Source organism: Rutidosis leptorrhynchoides, chromosome 1 (assembly GCF_046630445.1).
Source record: "Rutidosis leptorrhynchoides isolate AG116_Rl617_1_P2 chromosome 1, CSIRO_AGI_Rlap_v1, whole genome shotgun sequence".
Taxonomy (NCBI): Eukaryota; Viridiplantae; Streptophyta; class Magnoliopsida; order Asterales; family Asteraceae; genus Rutidosis; species Rutidosis leptorrhynchoides.
Window position 1 is genome coordinate 419,163,231 of NC_092333.1, and position 22,448 is coordinate 419,185,678.

The 22,448-nt window shown below is 35.8% G+C and overlaps 1 protein-coding gene across 1 annotated transcript; it reads left to right on the forward strand.

Moving 5' to 3' along the window:
* Nucleotides 1–205: 205 nt before the first annotated feature.
* LOC139901998 (leucine-rich repeat receptor protein kinase HPCA1-like) lies at nucleotides 206–21,719 on the forward strand. Its single transcript, XM_071884659.1, has 23 exons — nucleotides 206–713; nucleotides 1,443–1,564; nucleotides 10,988–11,040; nucleotides 11,084–11,167; nucleotides 11,322–11,428; nucleotides 15,570–15,611; nucleotides 15,704–15,821; nucleotides 16,478–16,549; nucleotides 16,654–16,728; nucleotides 16,823–16,894; nucleotides 16,986–17,147; nucleotides 17,287–17,361; nucleotides 17,449–17,520; nucleotides 17,626–17,697; nucleotides 17,782–17,850; nucleotides 17,938–18,012; nucleotides 18,093–18,164; nucleotides 18,247–18,381; nucleotides 18,704–19,170; nucleotides 19,270–19,419; nucleotides 19,493–19,632; nucleotides 20,321–20,776; nucleotides 21,219–21,719. The coding sequence occupies exons 1-23, from the start codon at nucleotides 206–208 to the stop codon at nucleotides 21,717–21,719; spliced, it is 3,699 nt and encodes a 1,232-aa protein (XP_071740760.1).
* Nucleotides 21,720–22,448: the final 729 nt, after the last annotated feature.

Here is a 22,448-nt window from a genome sequence, read left to right on the forward strand (position 1 = left end):
GAAGCTCGAGTCAGTTTTCCGTATCAGTGGCTGTAGAGATGCGGATAGAACGAATTTTGCAACTTCTAAGTTATCAGATGGCGCCTTGACATGGTGGAATACTTATGCAAATTCCGTAGGTATGGATCAGGCTTTTGAGACTCCATGGGAGGATTTGAAACTACGGATGATAGAAGAGTATTGTCCCTACACTGAAACTGTTAAGATGGAGCGAGAACTCCAAAATTTGAAGCTAGTAGGTACTGATCTAGCCAGTTACAATAAGAGATTCTTTGAGCTTGCTCTCATGTGTCCACATATGGTTACTCCCGAACGCTGCAAGATCACTCTTTATGCGAACGGTTTGACCGAGAAGATTCAAAGCAGTGTAACTACTTTGAAGTCGAGAACTATACAAGAAGCTGTCGAGATGGCTAGTGAGTTAATCGATCAAGTTGAAGAGCGAGGAAAGACTCCTGCCTTAATTGAGACTAAAACTCATGATAATAAGAGGAAATGGAACAATAACAATAACTCAGGGAAGAATAACAGTCAGCAGCCCTTTAAGAAACAAGATACTGCTAAGAGTAATGCTGCAACCCCAAATTCTAATTCTAGTTATAAGGGAAAGTTCCCGTTGTGTGATAAGTGTAATAGGCATCATCCGGGGGATTGTTTGAGAAAGTGTGATAAGTGCAAGAGGAGTGGACATTTGGCTGCCGAGTGTAAAACTGGTACGAATATGTGTTATGGGTGCGGAAAAGAAGGTCATTTCCGGAAGGATTGCCCAACTGCTAGTAAGACTAATGAACCTGCAGGAGGAAGAGCTTTCAACATTAACTCCAGTGAAGCTCGTGATGATCCTAAGCTAGTCACGGGTACGTTTCTTCTCGATAATCAACATATTTATGTACTTTTCGATTTCGGAGCTGATAGAAGCTTTGTGTCTAGAGATTTTTGCCAAAATTTTAAGAATGTTGCATCGTCATTAGAAAACTTATATTCTATAGAGCTAGGTAATGGTAATCTAATGAGTGTTGATAAGGTTTACCGTGATTGTACTTTGACTTTGGCTGGAATGTTGTTTAAGATAGATGTGATACCGATTAAGCTAGGAAGTTTCGACCTTGTGGTTGGAATGGACTGGTTAGCCGGGAATAGAGCCGACATTGTTTTTCATCAGAAAGCGATTCGTATTCCTGTTACTGAAGGTGAACCTTTAATGGTGTATGGAGAGCGAAGCAATACGCCGTTACATTTCATTAACTGCTTGAAGGTGCAGAAACACATGAGAAAGGGTTGTCTTGCTATGGTGGTTCACGTAAGCAAAACTGAATCTGAAGGCAAGAAACTTGAAGATGTGCCCATTGTTAGAGAATTTCCCGATGTTTTTCCATATGAGTTACCCGGATTACCTCCGCCTAGAGATGTAGAGTTCCAGATTGATTTAGTTCCTGGAGCAGCACAGGTAGAGCGTGCACTGTATAGACTTGCACCACCTGAATTGCAAGAGTTATCTAGTCAGCTACAAGAGCTTTTAGATAAAAGATACATTCGACCGAGCTCGTCACCATGGGGAGCTCCAGTACTGTTTGTGAAGAAGAAGGATGGATCTATGAGACTCTGTGTTTATTATAGGGAGTTGAATAAGTTGACTATTAAGAATAGATATCCTTTGCCGAGGATTGATGACTTGTTTGATCAACTGCAAGGATCGGAATGATATTCTAATATCGATCTAAGGTCAGGTTATCATCGGATGAGAGTGAAGGAAGCAGATATACCGAAGACAGCGTTTAGGACACGATATGGTCATTATGAATTTACCGTAATGCCGTTTGGATTGATGAACGCACTGGCTGTGTTCATGGACCTCATGAACCGTGTGTGTAAGCCATATCTAGACAAGTTTGTTATAGTGTTTATCGATGATATATTGGTATACTCTAAAAATGAGAAAGAACATGAGCAACATCTCCGTTTGTTACCAGAGATGCTCAGGAAGGAGCAGTTGTACGCGAAATTTTCGAAATGTGACTTTTGACTGCAAGAAGTGCAATTTTTGGGTCATATCGTAGGAGTCAATGGTATTCAAGTTGATCCTGCAAAGATAGAGACAGTAAAGCAATGGGAGACTCCTAAGTCGCCAACGCAGATACGACAATTTTTAGGTCTTGCTGGTTACTATAGAAGATTCATTGAGGGATTTTCTACTATTGCCCGACCATTAACAGTGTTGACTCACAAGGGTAAGAAGTATGAATGGACAGAGTTGCATGAAGCTGCATTTCAGTTGTTAAAAGAGAAGTTAACGAATGCGCCGATTTTGTCTTTGCCCGAAGGAACCGAGGATTTCGTAGTCTACTGCGATGCTTCACGACAAGGTTTTGGTTGATTGTTGATGCAACGTACGAAAGTGATTGCTTATGCATCCCGACAATTGAAGATATATGAGTTGAAGTATACGACTCACGATCTAGAACTTGGTGCTGTAGTTTTTGCACTGAAGATGTGGAGACACTATTTGTATGGTACTAAGTTCACTGTATTCACTGATCACAAGAGTCTGCAGCATATTTTCGATCAGAAACAACTTAATATGAGACAGAGACGTTGGATCAAATTGTTGAACGATTACGATTGCGACATTAGCTATCATCCTGGTAAGGCTAATGTAGTGGCAGATGCTTTGAGTAGGAAGGAGAGAGTTAAGCCTATTCGAGTTAGAGTGTTGAATTTGACTATTCGAAAGAACCTTACTTCCCAGATACGTGACGCACAGCTAGAGGCGTTGAAAGAAGAGAATGTTGCTACTGAATCACTTCGAGGAATTGATAAGAAGTTTGTTATTCGAGACGATGGAACCCGGTATTTTATAGACAGAATATGGGTACCGAAGTTTGGCGGATTAAGGGAACTAGTGCTAGAAGAGGCACACAAGACGAGGTATTCTATTCACCCTGGATCCGACAAGATGTACCAAGATCTTAAGGCACTGTATTGGTGGCCTAATATGAAAGCCGAAATCGCTACCTATGTTGGTAAGTGCTTGACTTGTGCTAAAGTTAAGGCAGTACATCAGAAACCGTCAGGTTTGTTGACACAACCAGAGATTCCCCTATGGAAGTGGGAGAATATTACAATGGATTTTATCACTAAGTTGCCTAAAACGGTAGGAGGTTATGATACGATTTGGGTTATCGTTGATCGTCTTACGAAGTCTGCTCATTTTCTACCGATTAAGGAAACGGATAAGTTGGAGAGGTTGGCACAGATTTACATAAAGGAAGTAGTTTCACGTCGTGGAGTGCCGCTATCCATTATTTCCGACAGAGATAGTAGATTTACATCTAGATTTTGGCAAGCTTTGCAAGATGCCATGGGAACTTGTTTAGACATGAGTACAGCCTACCATCCGCAGACTGATGGGCAAAGTGAGAGGACGATTCAGACACTAGAAGACATGTTAAGAGCATGTGTGATTGATTTTGGAATTGGATAGGATAGACATCTACCGTTAGTAGAGTTTTCCTATAACAATAGTTATCACGCAAGTATAACGGCAGCGCCTTTTGAAGCACTGTATGGCAGAAAGTGTAGATCACCTTTATGTTGGACTGAGTTAGGAGATAGTCAATTAACTGGTCCTGAGATTGTACATGAAACGACTGAAAAAATCGTGCAGATTCGAGAAAGAATAAGAATAGCACGAGATCGTCAAAAGAGCTATGCAGATCTTAAAAGGAAAGATTTGGAATTTCAGGTTGGAAACAAGGTTATGCTTAAGGTGTCACCCTGGAAGGGTGTAGTGCGCTTTGGAAAGAGAGGAAAGTTAAGTCCATGGTATATTGGACCGTTTGAGATTACCGAAAGAATTGGACCAATAGCGTATAGATTAAAACTACCGCAGGAACTTAGTGAGATTCACGATACTTTTCATTTTTCTAATTTGAAGAGGTGCTTATCAGATGAAAGTTTGGTGATTCCTTCAGATGAAGTGCAAGTTGATCCTAAGCTTAATTTCATTGAAGAGCCTGCTGAGATTATGGATCGCGAGATTAAGCAACTAAAGCAAAGCAGAATTCCACTGGTGAAGGTTAGATGGAATGCTCGTAGAGGACCGGAATTCACGTGGGAGCGTGAAGATCAGATGAGGCTTAAGTTGTAGTGACCCGAACTTTTCCATGTTTATATATATTAAATGAAATTGTTATATACATGATTAAGTGTTTCCAACATGTTAAGCAATCAAACTTGTTAAGACTTGATTAATATAAATAGGTTTCATATAGACAATTGACCACCCAAGTTGACCGGTGATTCAAGAACGTTAAAACTTGTTAAAAACTATATGATGACATATATATGATTATATATATAGTTAACATGATATTATGATAAGTAAGTATCTCATTAGGTATTTTAACAATGAGTTATATACATAAAAATGAGACTATTGAATTTAAGGAACTCGAAAACGATATATATAACGATTATCGTTATATCAACATCTTACTAAGTACATATGAATCATATTAAGATATTGATACACTTGGTTAATTATGTTAAATGATAAGTAAATATATCATTAAGTGTATTAACAATGAACTACATATGTAAAAATAAGACTACTAACTTAATGATTTCGAAACGAGACATATATGTAACGATTATCGTTGTAACGACATTTAACTGTATATATATCATACTAAGATATATTATATATCATAATATCATGATAATGTAACAATTTAATATCTCTTTAGTTATAATAAACATTGGGTTAACAACATTTAACATGATCGTTAACTTAAAGGTTTCAAATCAACATTTATATGTAACGACTAACGATGACTTAACGACTCAGTTAAAATGTATATACATGTAGTGTTTTAATATGTATTCATACACTTTTGAAAAACTTCAAGACACTTATCAAAATACTTCTACTTAAAAAAAATGCTTACAATTACATCCTCGTTCAGTTTCATCAACAATTCTACTCGTATGCACACGTATTCGTACTCGTACAATACACAGCTTTTAGATGTATGTACTATTGGTATATACACTCCAATGATCAGCTCTTAGCAGCCCATGTGAGTCACCTAACACATGTGGGAACCATCATTTGGCAATTAGCATGAAATATCTCATAAAATTACAAAAATATTAGTAATCATTCATGACTTATTTACATGTAAACAAAATTACACATCCTTTATATCTAATCCATATACCAACGACCAAAAACACCTACAAACACTTTTATTCTTCAATTTTATTCATCTAATTGATCTCTCTCAAGTTCTATCTTCAAGTTCTAAGTGTTCTTCATAAATTCTATAAGTTCTAGTTTCATAAAATCAAGAATACTTCCAAGTTTGCTAGCTTGCATCCAATCTTGTAAAGTGATCATCCAACCTTAAGAAATCTTTCTTATTTACAGTAAGATATATTTCTAATACAAGGTAATACTCATATTCAAACTTTGATTCAATTTCTATAACTATAACAATCTTATTTCGAGTGGAAATCTTACTTGAACTTGTTTTCGTGTCATGATCCTGCTTCAAGAACTTTCAAGCCATCCAAGGATCCTTTGAAGCTAGATCCATTTGTCTCTTTTCCAGTAGGTTTATCCACAAAACTTGAGGTAGTAATGATGTTCATAACATCATTCGATTCATACATATAAAGCTATCTTATTCGAAGGTTTAAACTTGAAATCACTAGAACATAGTTTAGTTAATTCTAAACTTGTTCACAAACAAAAGTTAATCCTTCTAACTTGACTTTTAAAATCAACTAAACATATGTTCTATATCTATATGATATGCTAACTTAATGATTTAAAACCTGGAAACACGAAAAACACCGTAAAACCGGACATACGCCGTCGTAGTAACACCGCAGGCTGTTTTGGGTTTGATAATTAAAAACTATGATAAACTTTGATTTAAAAGTTGTTCCTTCTGGGAAAATGATTTTTCTTATGAACATGAAACTATATCCAAAAATCATGATTAAACTCAAAGTGGAAGTATATTTTTCAAAATGGTCATCAAGACGTCGTTCTTTCGACTGAAATGACTACCTCTTACAAAAACGACTTGTAACTTATATTTACGACCATAAACCTATACTTTTTCTGTTTAGATTCATAAAATAGAGTTCAATACGAAACCATAGCAATTTGATTCACTCAAAACGGATTTAAAACGAAGAAGTTATGGGTAAAACAAGATTGGATATTTTTTTATTGTTGTAGCTACGGGAAATATTGTAACAATTCTATACAAATCATATCCTAGCTAACTTATATTGTATTATACATGTATTCTAATATATTATGTAATCTTGGGATACCATAGACACGTATGCAAATGTTTTGACATATCATATCGACCCATGTATATATATTATTTGGAACAACCATAGACACTCTATATGCAGTAATGTTGGAGTTAGCTATACAGGGTTGAGGTTGATTCCAAAAATATATATACTTTGAGTTGTGATCTAGCCTGAGACGTGTATACACTGGGTCGTGGATTTATTCAAAATAATATATATCGATTTATTTCTGTACATCTAATTGTGGACAACTAGTTGTAGGTTACTAACGAGGACAGCTGACTTAATAAACTTAAAACATTAAAACGTATTAAAAATGTTGTAAATATATTTTGAACATACTTTGATATATATGTACATATTTGTTATAGGTTCGTGAATCGACCAGTGGCCAAGTCTTACTTCCCGACGGAGTAAAAATCTGTGAAAGTGAGTTATAGTCCCACTTTTAAAAACTAATATTTTGGGATGAGAATACATGCAGTTTTATAAATGTTTTACGAAATAGACACAAGTAAATGAAACTACATTATATGGGTGAATGATCGAAGCCGAATATGCCCCTTTTGCTTGGTAACCTAAGAATTAGTAAACCGATCTACTAATTGACGCGAATCCTAAAGATAGATCTATTGGGCCTAACGAACCCCATCCAAAGTACCAGATGCTTTAGTACTTCGATGTTGTTTTTTATCATGTCCGAAGGATTTCCCGGAATGATAGGGGATATTCTTATATGCATCTTGTTAATGTCGGTTACCAGGTGTTCACCATATGAATGATTTTTATCTCTATGTATGGGATGCATATTGAAATATGAAATCTTGTGGTCTATTATTATAATTTGATAATATATAGGTTAAACCTATAACTCACTAACATTTTTGTTGACGTTTTAAGCATGTTTATTCTCAGGTGATTATTAAGAGCTTCCGTTGTTGCATACTAAAATAAGGACAAGATTTGGAGTCCATGCTTGTATGATATTATGTAAAAACTGCATTCAAGAAACTTATTTTTGATGTAATATATTCTTATTGTAAACCATTATGTAATGGTCGTGTGTAAACGGTATATTTTAGATTATCATTATTTGATAATCTACGTAATGCTTTTTAAACCTTTATAGATAAAATAAAGGTTATGGTTGTTTTAAAAATGAATGCAGTCTTTGAAAAACGTCTCATATAGAGGTCAAAACCTCGCGACGAAATCAATTAATATGGAACGTTTATAATCAATATGAACGGGACATTTCATAAGTATCCGCAACTGTTTCCCGAGGAGACGACTACGGTCGATGACCACTAAAATTTCGGGACGAAATTTTTCATAACAGGTGGGTAATGTAACAACCCGACTTTTTCCGTTTACTATCATTAATTGTCCATTAAGTATTTAATGGTGATTACCCAGATTTGTGTGTTTAATAGAATTAAATACATACTTATTAGAGGAATGTTTGAATTAATATGTTAGATTAATTTACGAACTTATTTCGGGTAGCGAAATAACTAGAAACGTTACGATTAAGTTTATCGTCTATAGAGCTTTTCAGTTTACGGAACTCGGAAAAACGACACAATAATTATTTTTCATAATTATTGACTTTAAGAAAATTATTTTTTTTAATTTATTATTTATTTAATGAATTAAACTCGGTGATTGCGTTTCAACGACTAGTTAATGTTCCGGAGACCCGGTACGATTGACGGCAATGAAACGGACCACGCGCGTACGAGTAATTAAGCAAAACTGAGCCCGAGACCCCATAAAAGGGCCATTCGGCCGACCCCACCCCCATGCACATTAATGGACTTAATTTGTCTAGTGGATCATTAGTGGTTGGTGTTTAGGCCTAATTACTAACTATAAAAGGAAAATAAATCACAAGAACCCTCATTTGTTTCCCCTACAAGTCGACACCCCCTCTCCCTCTCCCTCTCTTTGGCCGTCGGCCATCACCACCCCACAACCACCATCACAAGTTGATTTTTGAAGAAACCCCGTACACGAAAGACGTTCCTTTGATCGTTCTCTACGCGTTAGTGTGTTCAATTTAATTGTTTGAGGTATAACTAGAAACCCTAATCTTATGAATTCAGTTTTTTGATCAATTACATAGTGTATTAGAGTCTAGTGCTCAATTAATGATGTCTAGTGTTGTTAATTGTTGATTGATTGCGTAATTAACGTTGTATGATCGAAAAACGAATTTGTTTATTGATGATCTGATTTAATTGACATGATATCAGACTTTGTAATATGTTTAATTAGAAAGATATCGAAAAGTTATTAATTTTAGACTCCGATTTTGCGTGATTTCGTTATCGTATGCTCAAGATATGCTTAATCGAAGTTTTCGTTAGGGTTTGCATGATATCCGAATTTTCTGAGTTACATGCTATGTGTTTTAGCTTATATAAAGTATACTAATGTATTCCTTGTGAAAATTTACGCAATTTGGACTAAAGATTTGCGTCGAAAGGTTATGTAACGCTCCCGTTATGATAAAACGAATATTTGATTTGTAAAGTATGCTGAATCAGTTTTTAAGTTCACATAATAATTTCTAGAATGAACTAGGAATTGATTTAGACTTTTATATTCTGGAATATGTTATTTTATATGTTACTTGACATGTTTCATTTGTATGTGAACTTTCAAGAACGTGATTTGCCATGAGATATATGCTCGTCTAAATGATATGTCCGATTGATGGTCAAAAACTGGTGAGTCTGTAATGTTTTGCAAATCTGTACGAATTGGCTAAAGCAATGCTTCTGATTATTTTATCACTTAAATTTTGAGATGACACCAATTGGCCGTTCATCAAAATCTATTTTCTATATTTTTTTAAAAATGTTTAAAAACTGACGCGCGAGCAGAAATTTCTGTAATGAACTCAGACTTGATCCCTTCTGACTTCTGACTTTTAATTATCGTATGAGGCTTTGGCCAGACTTTTTGGAATCAATTTTAAGTCTAGTTATGATCTGTAGTTGATCATAATTATATGATTTATGTGCTACGTGCTATGGATGTATCTCATTACGACGTACGAATTTCTAAAGTATGTTACAAGGTGTGGAAAATGCGATTTGCTAAACTACGAGCTATAACATATTATATGACCTAGGTTTGACTTATTGACAATGTTTGCATGACCTACTGAGATGTTTGACTTTAGTTGACCACTTTGACCGAGTTGACTTTTGGTTTGACTTTGGTTGACTTGCTTGAATTAGTTGACTTTTACTTGTTCGTTGAGTCAGTCTGAGCACTAGGACTTTGCGTACACTATGGGTTGACGAAGTTTGACCTATTAGTGTATACTTAAGATGATTTACTTGATTAGGTTGCGTTGTTCAGTCGAGAGTTTCGACAACAGTACGATTTGCTAAGATCTTTACGAGTGCTTTTCTAAGGTGAGTCTACAGTCCCTACTACGTTTTACAGGGATGAGATGCATGCTTTTTTACAAATGTTTTACGTGTTTGGCACAAGTAACTTACAAAGAATATACATATGAGTTCAGATCAAAAATCCCTTAGCTTGATTATATTAATTACTTTGTAAGCTCGACTTATAAGGACGGTACCGTTAGGTATGACAAACCTCACCGCAACGTTAAACAGATGCTTATGTAGTTGTAACACGTACACTTGATCGGTGTATCGCCAGTATAGGGTAAACTAAAGACGCGTTCTCGGCTCACGCAAAGGTTAAAGCTTTATAATCAAGTGCTCATGATAATGTATACTTTTCCAATGATGTTTTCTAAGAAAATCTTGTGGCCTAACTTAAGAAATGATTTCCTAAACCTGTAGATTCACTCAACGTTTTTCATTGACGTTTTGCATGTTTCATCTCAGGTACATAGAGCTAGTGCTTCTGCTTTATTTGAAGTTATATGTTGTTTGCTGCTAGAACTGGACGGCGTCCAGCATGTTTATCATTTTCATTTCAAGAACATATATTCGCATTTAAACAGTTTTCTTTTAAGATGTTTGGGTTCATTTACATTAGTCATTGACGTCAAATGTTTCCAGTTACATTTTCTTTAATAAATGACTTTGTTTTAATGATTAATGCGAATACTTTTCGGAAACGTCTCATATAGAGGGCGTGACCGCTAAACTGTGGGACCAAGAGTTGATATTCCGTTAGTGGATTCTGACGGGGTATTACATACGTCCTTTCAGACACTAGCTTGAAATCCGGTTAACTTAATCCTTGGCTCATCTGTGGGACACGACATTGGGATATATACCGTCGACACGTCACATGATCTTTTTTTACGTCAATTCTTCAACTAACGCCCCGAGAGCGTCAGGCCTGACGCCCCGTTAATGGCGTCAGGGGGTGTCACCGAGTGCCAATATGTCTGACGGAGCCGATTTAACGCCGGGTTAATTTCAGTCCAACTGTATTTGATTTTGATTTGTCAAAGTAACGCCCCTAATGCCCGTAATGCCCCTAACACGACGTCACGGGTAACACTACGAGGCGTTAATCACCAAATTGTCGGAAAAACAACTCGCCAGAATACCTGGCGATATATGATTGGACAAAAAATGTTACCGTTTTTCAAACAATATTATTACCGTTATTTGTTTATTTTTAAATTCATTTTATTTTATGTCACCAGTATTTAAAAGAAGTTTCGTATGCGGTGTTAGTTATTCTTTCGAATCGCGCAAGGTATATTGAATTTCTCTAGTAACGATATTCCCGTGCATTTTAGATATATGACAGATCTTTATGATGCTATTGATAGACAAACTTTTATTACTTTACAAAAGTGTACTCCGGCTTTACGCCAGTTGGCGTATGAAAAGCCGCCGATATGTTCGATGAATACTTACAAATGAGTAAACAATCATCAATAATATCTCTTAACCATTTTGTAAGTGTATAATCACTTTATATCGTAGTGAGTATATGAGATCCCTGAATGCGCATGATATTGCATGATTCTATAGTGCACGCGAAGAGAAACTTGGTTTCAAGGGTATGCTAGGGAGTATTGATTGTATGCACTTGGAGTGGAAGAATAATCTGGTCGTATTGGAAGATCAATACAGAAGAGGTGACCACAAAAAACCGACCAATCACTTTTTGGGTTAAAAAAGGTTATAGAGTGATACTGTCACGTCACAGTCACTTTTTGACCAAAAAGTGTAGTACATGTGACGTCATAGACTCACAGACATAGTTATGGATGGTGTAACCTTCTTGTTGTTTACATAGAAAGCTAGTTAACACAAATAACGGGCTAAAGATGCTAAAAAGGTGAAAAGTGATGATTTTGTGAATCTTACTAGCTTCTACCACTTTGAGCATGACTCATTCATACGAACTCAGAATTAGGCGACTGAAAAAGGTTAGACGTTTGTATCTTAAAATTTTACATCTTTCATTTCAATGATTTCCTTTGAATCCGAGTGGTGTGTTGTCTAAAACGAGACTGATCAATAACTGAATAAGCAACAATTGGGCCTGACATGTTACATGTGGGCCAATGCCGTGAGGGTTGCACTAGATTTTTGATGGTTTTTATTTCATGTCAATCTTGGGTGTTTTTGAAATTGAAAGAAAATCAAATTAAATAAGACCATTTACATCGCAGTGTTAACAGCAGGTGATGAGGTCGACGGCGCCTCCATCGCGCCCCTGTGCGGTGTGATGGAGGGATGATGGTGGTGGCGCGATGACTAGATCACGGAAGGTGATGGAGGTGATGACCGAATTTGATTGGCTGTTTGCTTGGAAAAAGCTGCAAGGGGACCGTTGCCTTGCAGCAAATGTATCCGTTGCCCAAAATTAATCCGTTGCCCAATTTAATTTTATAGTATAAAACATAAATTTTATAAATAATAAAATTTACCCACCTCTATAAATATTCATCTCATTTATCACAACACTTTCACAACACTTCCAACTTTTAATTACTAAACACTCTCTAATATTCCCACTTTCTTAAATAATGTCTCAACATCCCGAAAATAATGAGCCCGGTTCCGGTAATTTATACAACTTCGGGTTACCTAATACTCCCGGTTCGAGCTCAAATTCCCCACAAAATGTTCGGGGTACTCGACCCGTTGGTAATGTTTCACAACATAATCTTTTTAATGATTTCAATAATCCATTGTTTTTTCTCAATTTCTACATCAACAACAACACCAACAACTTCAACAACACCACCAAAACTTCCAACAACAATTTCAACAACCTTATCAACAACAATTACCATCACAATTTTCCAATTACTCGCAACCCGGTGTTATACCATTTCAACTTCCAAATACGCAACCATGGACACAAACACAACAAACTTTTACACCTTTAGATAACGAAGAAGTAGAAGAAGTTCGTGGTGTAAGTCAAGAACCACAAGTTCGGGTGCGTTCAAGTCATAAACGAAAAGGCAAAGACGTTGCGAAAGAACCACAACATAAAAAATTGTGGACACCAAGCGAAGAAATTTGGTTGGCGTCATGTTGGATTGATTGCTCGGAAGATGGTGTTCATGGTAACTCACAAAGAGGCCCGACATTTTGGACTAGAATTCGTAATAAGTTTAACGATAACGATCAAGGTTTTTTACGAAATGACGATCAGTTAAGTGGAAAATGGCGTCATTTGGATAAGGCGTGCAAAGATTTTACTGCCTTATACAATGAAGAAGAACTTATTAATTTAAGTGTGTTTTTATAAATTTTTATTATTTAATATGTATTATTTTTATATAAAAAACAAACAAGTTAAAAAAATAAATCAAACTAAATGAAAATTAAATTAAAATGGTGGGACCAATTTAACTCATCACATAACTATCACGCCCATCATTACAAACTACATTACGCCATCACGTCATCACCGTTGCCAAATCAGCACTATACCCCACAAAAACACTCCTATCACCCCCATCACCCGTCACCATTGTGAATGGTCTAAAGAACTTAATAATGGGCTTTATTATGAGCGCCAGTTTTTGGGAGGTCACGAAAAGAAAAAAGACAGGAGAGACCAGAGGGCGACAACTCGGCATATTGCCTTGAGAGCCCAAAGGTCACAAGGATTAATTTTGGAGATCGGAACATAGCCATGGCTGGTTAAACTTCATTTAATCATTTTCTGCAACATTAAGGTTTATGATTTAATAGTGTATCTAAATCTAATAATCTGATTGCTAGTTTGTTTGAACTTAAAAAATATTAAGTTTTTGTTATTGCATATGATTTGAACTTATAAATTTGTAACACAAATCATTGCAATTCAATTATTCGTGCCGAATTCAATTAGTTTAGGGATATGGAAAACCATAATTTGTACCCAAAGTGTATTGAATTAATTCGTGTTTAATGTAAATGTAGTAATTAATTAAAGGATACATCTTTTGGTAGAAAGAATTATATACAATCTAATTTTCAAATTGTTTTCTTTAATTTAAAGTGCATTAGTATTAGTATTAAACTATTAATTATCTCATGTACTCTCAGTTTTAGTTAATTTAGTTTAATTGAAATCAGAATTTTTTTTCTTGTTCCGCGACTGTGATCTCGCGTGTATTCCTTACTTACCCTTACTAGCTAAAGGTAAATTAGGTTATTTTTTACCGGTAACGCGAAGCCGATTAAGCTTGCATGATATTACATAAATTGTCCTTATCTTTTACAAATTACACTGATTGTTAGTGATTGATTTGGTAATCCATGACGGTCGTTTCATGTGCTTTTTATGAAACTATATCAATCGTCCTTATCTTTCACGAATAATCCCCGGCTTACATAAAATGTACGTTGATGGTCCATGACTTACTTAAAATGCGCGATAATAGGCGGGACAATCAACACACATAAATCAGGTCCATCAACGTACACTTATGACCTTTGATAATCTCTTTTTAATTGACTTGATCTTTATTATTTTATCCGAGGGAGGGAGGGTCAACTTAGGTTGCTTCTCAAATGTAAGTCAGAGACCATTTGTGTGATTTCTAAAGATAATGACGATTGGTAAGAACTGTCGTTTTTTTAAGGTAAACTCACACATCTATTACAATAGCTCTATTAATCGAGTCAACAGCAAGCGTCGATTTATTGGCGACTTGACTGTCGCTTAGAGCTGAAATAGAATGTGCAGGATTTAAAACCCATGAAAATTTGATCCTACCATTTTCATGGCGTCTCATGTTTTATTTTGTATATTTTAACTTAATTTTTTTTTTTAAATTTTCCTACTTATTGGCCGGAGGTCCATTCGGAAGCAATCTCTTTATCCGTCGAAGAGAGAGGGGATGACTTTCTCTACTCCTTATAACACTTTGGGTGGAGAAATGACTTTTTTTTATTCAAAGATAGGGGAATGATTGTCTACATCTCACCTCCCCATACACCACACAACACATATGGTATTGGGTTTTGTTGTTGTTGTTGTTGTTGTTGTTGTTGTTGTTGTCGTCACACATCTATTACATGAATATGTACAATAATCCATGAATATGTCCATAGCAAGACTTGAACTCTCAACTTTATGATTGAAATGGTCACCACGATATCACTAGACCAATGGCCCTTTGCTAAGAATGGGCGGGGTGTGATTTTCACAAGATAAAAATAGTTAGTGTAATTTAATATATCACAAAGACTGTTATTATAATTTACTCTATTTTTATTAGATTTTGAATTAAATACGATTACATTACATTACATTGTTACATAGTGTAATCGAATGTGATGCTGAAAGCCTGAAAATCATATCATTTTAAAATGTGATATAACCAATAGTTGCAGTGAGCCAATAAAAGACTGTTCATATGCTCATCCAAATAAGAACATGACAAAAATTACACCAAATTTAAGTTTGATCGGTCGAGAAAATATTCTAACAATAAAGCTGTTTCTTGTAATTTATGCTGTTGTGGCGGAGAAACCATCAAAACATTCCATCTGTCAATCATATGTTCATACATACAATGTTGTAAACTTGGAACAATGCTATACTTTAAGCCCATATTTCATTATCTGAATGCGATTACTTGCGTTCTAGTCTTACATAACCAAAACACTAATCATTTAAAGACTTATTACTGCGCATCGGAAAAATTGAAAAGTAACTTGATGGTATCATACATCAGAAGAAATCGTTGTTAAAAGCGCGTGTATTTGTTTCCATGGAATTGTCTGTAAGTTGTGTGTTATGTTTGTGTTTGTTGATGTTCATAGTGGATGTTCAGGAGATTGTTGCTGCTACTAATCCTGGTGATGGTAAGTGATATGATAATATGAGACCGGTTTTATGCTACTAAAGAAGTTTTTTGTAACGGATTTTTAACAATAAAAAATGGGGTTATGTGCAGCGGAGGTTTTACGAGCATTGAAAAACCAATGGCAAAACACTCCACCGAGCTGGAGAACTTCAAATGATCCGTGTTCTTGGGAAGGTGTTAATTGCACCAACAATAGAGTCATTGCACTGTAGGTCCTTTTTCCTTATATGTCTTGGTCCTATTGTTAGGATTGTAAATCTACATATGGCAACACGCAGGGCGGGTAGGGGTCCATATGGGTGGGTTTGAGTTGGGTTGACTTGTAAACGTTTCTTCACTCCAAACTTTTTAACTTTGGTAAAAAAATTAATGTGATCTAAATGGTTAAAAACTACATCGATTAACCAATAAGCTAACTTTTTGAGAGGTCAGGAGTTCAACTCCCGTGAGGTACAACATTGCACACAGGGTTGCCCATTAACCCTTGAATTCCACCTAAGGGTGCCTTCTGCACATCGCGTTGCGGAGGCAGTGGGGGAGGGGGGTTTTACCGCCTATGCCCTCGGATTGAACCGGGTTTCCTCCTGGGCAGCAGTTGAGGGCGGGTTATGCAACTGCGGGAGATGAACGCATGGGTGGTTTTAGTCCCTGGCTGATCCGAACTGCTGTTAAAAAAAAAATAAGCTAAGTTTTTGAATAAATCGATTCAGGAAACTGTTACTTACACTAAGCGCTTTCAACTTGTTCTACCAATTTCACTCCTTACATGAAAAAATATAGTCTAAATTGATCCGTTTTCGACAAATGATAGAATTTTCCACGTTAATATTGAATAACTATTAAGGCTTACTAATTGTGTTGCAGGAGTTTCTCGAGTATGGGCTTGGTTGGTCATCTCGTTGGTGACATTGGCGGACTCTCTGAACTAACGTCCTTGTGTGTTCTTAAACGCATGTTCTAATAATCTAATTCATAAGTTTTATCTATGCCATATTTTTATTCTCTTTAAAAACTTGTGTCTAACAATATGTTTATGATAGGGACTTATCGTTTAACACGGGCCTAACAGGCCCTATCTCGCCCCGGGTAGGAGATCTCGAAAATCTCGATACACTGTAAGTTTTTAAAGTGTTCCTTAATGCCTCATAATAATATTACTCGAATGAGTGACACATAAGAAATCGAAACCTGTTAAAATGCTTGTTTTAGGACACTCATGGGGTGTAGCTTCACTGGTAACATTCCAACTGAAATCGGAAACCTGAAAAAGCTATCGTTTTTGTAAGCATCTTGAAATGAATTATCTCTATTGATACAAACGGGATCGTTTGCAATATGTTGTTAATGAAAATATATGGTTTGTGATGTATAGAGCTTTGAACACGAACAACTTAACTGGCGTAATCCCTCCATCTTTAGGACTTTGTTCCAATCTTTATTGGTTAGACATTGCGGAAAATCAATTAACAGGATCAATCCCAGCTTCTACTCTTACTGCACCGGGCTTGGATATGTTAAAGCATGCTGCGCATTTGTGACTAATTCTCACTTTTCCTTTTTTTGCATATTTAGTTTAAGGCTGATGTCATCAAACTATGTTTTGATGCAATAGTTATAGTTTTTTGATCATGTATATATGATTTTTTGCTAATAATATGCTTGTTAAATTGCAGCCATTTCAGTAAAAACAAGCTATCTGGACCAATTCCTCCTAAAATTTTCAACTCCGACATGGTTCTAATACACGTGTAAGTTGAACGATTCCTAAGGTATTTTCTTTATAAAAATTTGATCAGATACATTATGATTTAACGGCTCTGATCTTGTAAGATCAGATTGTTCGATGGGAACCAGTTAACAGGAACAATCCCCAGTACAATAGGAAATGTTACGACGTTAGAGGCCCTGTAAGTACATATCAACTTAATTAGTTGAATGTTAAAATTATTTCAGCTGCGAAAAATGAAGCAAATAATATAACTTTACATACATTTGTGTTTCAATTGCAACAGTCGACTTGATAGAAATGCGCTAGAAGGTGAGGTGCCATCAAGTTTAAACAGTCTTACAAGTCTTGGTGAATTGTGAGTACACATTTGTATCTATAAAAAGGTCAACTTTATCGACTGTTGACGTTGACTTTTTTTGTTTTTACTTCGTATACGTAGACATTTAAGCTTCAACAAACTACGAGGAGCTTTACCTGATTTAAGTGGAATGGCAGCTCTTACATATCTGTAAGTGAATCATAAAATATCATCATCTTTTATTGGACTTTCGTATTCGACTGCTCGTGATAACAAGTTTTATGACATTTTATTTAGAGACTTGAGCAACAATTTGTTTCAAGAATCGGACCTACCACTCTGGTTAACTAAGTTATCATCTTTAAGCACACTGTGAGTTTTTACTTAAAGCGTAATGATTATATTCCTAGTGACAAACATATTTTATAGTATTTTTTTGATGTCCCGCTCAGCGTTATGGAATTTGGATCACTTAAAGGAAAGTTACCACAAGCTCTTTTCGGTTTACCAGGAATTCAACTAGTGTAAGAAATGATCTAATTTACATATAAATATTGAATAACCATAAAATGACATTTTTATTTTTTTTTGGAAATGATTGAACAGGAGATTGAAGAACAACAATTTCAACGGTACACTGTTTATGGGGAATAAGATCAGTGATAACTTAAATCTCGTTGATTTGCAAAGCAACAAGATTGATAGTGTAACACTCAGTGACGAATACAAAAACACACTCGAGTAAGAACACATTCGATATAAAAAAGATATCTATTAGTGTTACATTTTCAGTTTCTTTTCTTATAAATGGGTTGGTTTTGACTATGCTTTATCTGAAATGAGTCAAATGGGTCAAATGGGCGCATACCAATGTCTATTATCGAATGCGTACAACCTCCTAATACATTTTGTTACAAGATTCAGACTGTCATTATTTTATAAAATGAACAAAACGATGTTTCTGGGTCAAATGACCCATTTTGACACCTTACCCAACTACCCAATGCCACCTCAATCTCTATATATGCGAGATATTGATTAACATTTTTAATGAACTTTTTAGATTGTACGGGAACCCTGTTTGCAATAAAACGCTTAAGCAAACTAAATACTGCCAACTTCAACAAGCATCAATATCATATTCTACAAATTTGGTTCAATGTGGGACCAAAACATGTCGGTCTGATCTAAAATTAAGCCCCGGATGCGCATGTGCTTACCCGTACGAAGGCAACATGTACTTTCGAGCACCATCATTTGGTCTTTTGTCGAACGATACGTTGTGGCATTCACTAGAAACAAGCCTTTGGACAAAACTAAACCTTAACCCGGGCTCGGTTGCACTCCATGATCCGTTCCTTAACACCGATGATTATGTTCAAATAAATGTTCAATTGTTTCCATCAAAAAGCAAGTATTTTACAAGACCCCAGGTCCAGCAAATGGGCTTTTTCTTGAGCAATCAAACGTACAAGCCACCACCAGAGTTCGGACCATATATTTTCATTGCGTTTCCTTATTCGTTCTTAGGTGAGCCTAAAATCAAGATGTTTACGGTTTAAATCATTACTTAATTTAAAGTAAATTTCAAAAATGGTGACAGTTTGAGATCATTATCACATGTTGCAGATGGTCATGGAAGAGGTATTGGAGTTGGCGGTGTTATCGGGATCTCAATTGGTTGCACCCTTTTGTTCCTTGTGCTTATCGTTCTTGTATTGTACGCAGTTAAACAAAAAAAACGTGCTGAAAGAGCGATCATAATGAGCAAACCTTTTGGTAAATATCTTGATAGTTTGGTTTTCGCCATGTTTGTGCATTTTTGTTGCTAATTTTTACTTTTTGTTAACAGGTTCATGGGTTCCAAGTACTAAAGACAGTGGAGGTGCACCGCAGTTAAAGGGAGCCAGATGGTTCTCGTACGATGAACTCAAGAAAAGCACAAGTAACTTCTCGGAAAGCAATCAAATCGGATCTGGTGGATACGGGAAGGTACAAATATATACTCCCCCGTTCTAATTAAATAGTCCACATGCAAAAAAACATAGAAATGTCATTAACACTGTATTTTTTGTTTATTTTACAGAGTTACCCCTAACATTTTTGTTTTACCTTATTATTTTTATTTATTTATAAAAGTGGGCTATTAAAAAGTGGGAAAATCTTAGCTGTAAATGGATGCAGCCAAGAACCCTGCATGTTTTTTTTAAAAACAACATTTCTTTCATGTATTTTACTCTTTTTTTGGTCAATTCTTAAAAGAAAAGGCAAACTAATCTATTCAATACACGCTTTCATAGAGTAGTGTTTTGCTGACATGCATGTAAGTTAACCTCATGATATGTACATGAAAACAGATACAGTAGCTAATTTTTATTTTTTTTACAACACCTCTATTGAAATAATGATACAGAAAATATACTTTAAGCTTTACTTGAGTGGTTGACCATGAAAACAGATGTAAATAACTATTGAAAACGTGAATATTATGTTGTTTTAAGAGACATGTGCAGCGTTCTTGGCTGCATTCTTTTGCAGCTAAGGTTTCCTTAAAAAGTTGGATAACCCAAAAAGGAAAACTGGACTGTAAAATTCGGACGGAGGGAGTAACTTATAATTAGTTGTGTTTGGTATAAGATGTGAAATTTAGTTTGTGTATTTCGTGGTTTTGTTTCAATAGGTTTATAGAGGAAAATTACAAGGTGGGCAAATAGTGGCGATAAAAAAATCTCAACAAGGATCGATGCAAGGCGGACTTGAGTTCAAGACTGAAATCGAGTTGCTTTCACGTGTTCATCACAAGAACCTTGTTGGCCTTGTCGGGTTTTGTTTTGAGCAAAAAGAACAAATGTTGGTTTACGAGTTTATGCCCAAAGGAACACTTAGGGAAAGCTTATCAGGTAAATCAGGAATTCATCTTGATTGGAAAAGGAGACTGCGTATTGCACTTGGTTCCGCAAGAGGACTTGCGTACCTACACGAGCTTGCAGATCCTCCAATAATCCATAGAGACGTTAAGTCAACTAATATTCTCTTAGATGAAAATCTCACTGCTAAAGTTGCGGATTTTGGGCTGTCTAAGCTAGTTGACGACATTGAAAAAACCCATGTATCGACTCAAGTTAAGGGTACCCTGGTACGCTATCTTTTCACTCTCTTTAGGTATGTTTGGTAAAATTAGCTTGTAGCTGAAAACAAGAAGCCAATAGCTAGATGTATTTTATGTGTTTGACAGAGTAGTAGCTAAAACTGTTAAAAAATAGTAAAATGATGGGAGTATTTTCTTAAACGCCAGTTCTAGTAGCTTTTAACTTCTAGCTTTTTCCTTTCCGTCTAAAATCTTCAAACTCTGTTAACTAAACGAAGCTTTTATTTAAATACGAGTTTTTCATAAAAGCTAGAAGCTCCTAAAAGTTGGGTGCCAAACATGCCTTTGTAGTGCTTAATTCTTTGAAGTGTTAAGGAGTCTTGCCTCTAATCTATATCATTTTTTACTCTTTTTCGGTTAATACATAAATTGCACTGTTTTCCGTATAAATGTGTAATAATTCACATGTACGCTATGTATCTATTTACAGGGATATCTTGATCCTGAATACTATATGTCGCAACAATTAACGGACAAGAGCGATGTATACAGTTTTGGTGTGGTAATGCTTGAACTAATTACCGCTAGACAACCTCTTATTAAAGGAAGGTACATCGTGCGAGAGGTGAGACTAGCATTGGACAAAACCGATGAAGAAGAATATGGACTAAGAGAACTAATTGACCCAAATCTTAAAGACTCTGCCTTAACGGGTCTTGGTAGATTTATACAATTAGCAATGCAATGTGTCGAAGAATCAGCAGCCGAGCGGCCCACCATGAGCGACATAGTGAAGGCACTCGAGACCATTTTAAAGAGCGACGGGCTACACACGACTTCAAGTTCTAACGCTTCATCTACTAGCGAGTTTGGATCGGTTAGGGGGGCTCCTACACATCCTTATAATGAAGGTGAGCTAAAAAAGAATGATAGTGATGCATTTGAATACACGGGTGGATATAATATCACTACAAGAATTGAACCCAAGTAATACAATATCAATGTTTATAAATGTATTAAATGTATGTATGTAGTCACTGTTGCATCCTTATGTGTATCTTCCATTTATCCATATGGGAATATGGGAACATTAGGAACCTACTAATAAGACTATTTGTTGACGTTTTTGTGATACGGAAATTGTAATCTAGCTGCTTTAAATTGAATTAGGACACAATGTTGTTATGCATTGAAAATTCTTGGATTTATCTTATGTTAATATATGTTAGTTGTGAGTAGTGCTGTAGACCTGTAGTGACAATTTTTATTTGTTAATGTGTATTTGTTTATACATGCAAGGTGGCTATAGCGGTCAAAAACTCACAATTGTGCCAAATGCAAGTTGTATGGAAGTTAACTAGTATGACTTTTTTTTATTAAGTTATTGTATCATAAATACGGAGTATGAGTTTATATTAAAATCGTTGTGAATTATTGCTCATGCTCTGATTCGGATGGAGGCTTTGGATGAAGATGATGAAGATGATGACGAGGAGGATTATTGCTCATGCTCTGATTCGGACACGTAATATTATTTGGATGGGGTCGTGGTTAACTCGAGTGACATCTCATAAGTTTTTCGTGATTGGCTTCCCTTGTGTGTTGTTTTTTCGTTTGGTTTCTTTCGTTGGTACTTAGTTTCGTGTTTTGTCTTGTAGTTTCGAGTTGGTGGTCAAGTCGTCCCTTATTTGTTGTTCGCGTCCTCTCATGTTCTCGTGTT

Bases quoted from the DNA above. Each gene is read 5' to 3' on its own strand.
- LOC139901998 (XM_071884659.1), top strand. From the start codon at position 206: ATGGAGCGAGAACTCCAAAATTTGAAGCTAGTAGGTACTGATCTAGCC. The intron at 11,041-11,083 runs GTATATTGAATT...CGTGCATTTTAG, and splicing joins ATTCTTTCGAATCGCGCAAG to ATATATGACAGATCTTTATG. The intron at 16,550-16,653 runs GTGTGTTCTTAA...TGTTTATGATAG, and splicing joins CTCTCTGAACTAACGTCCTT to GGACTTATCGTTTAACACGG.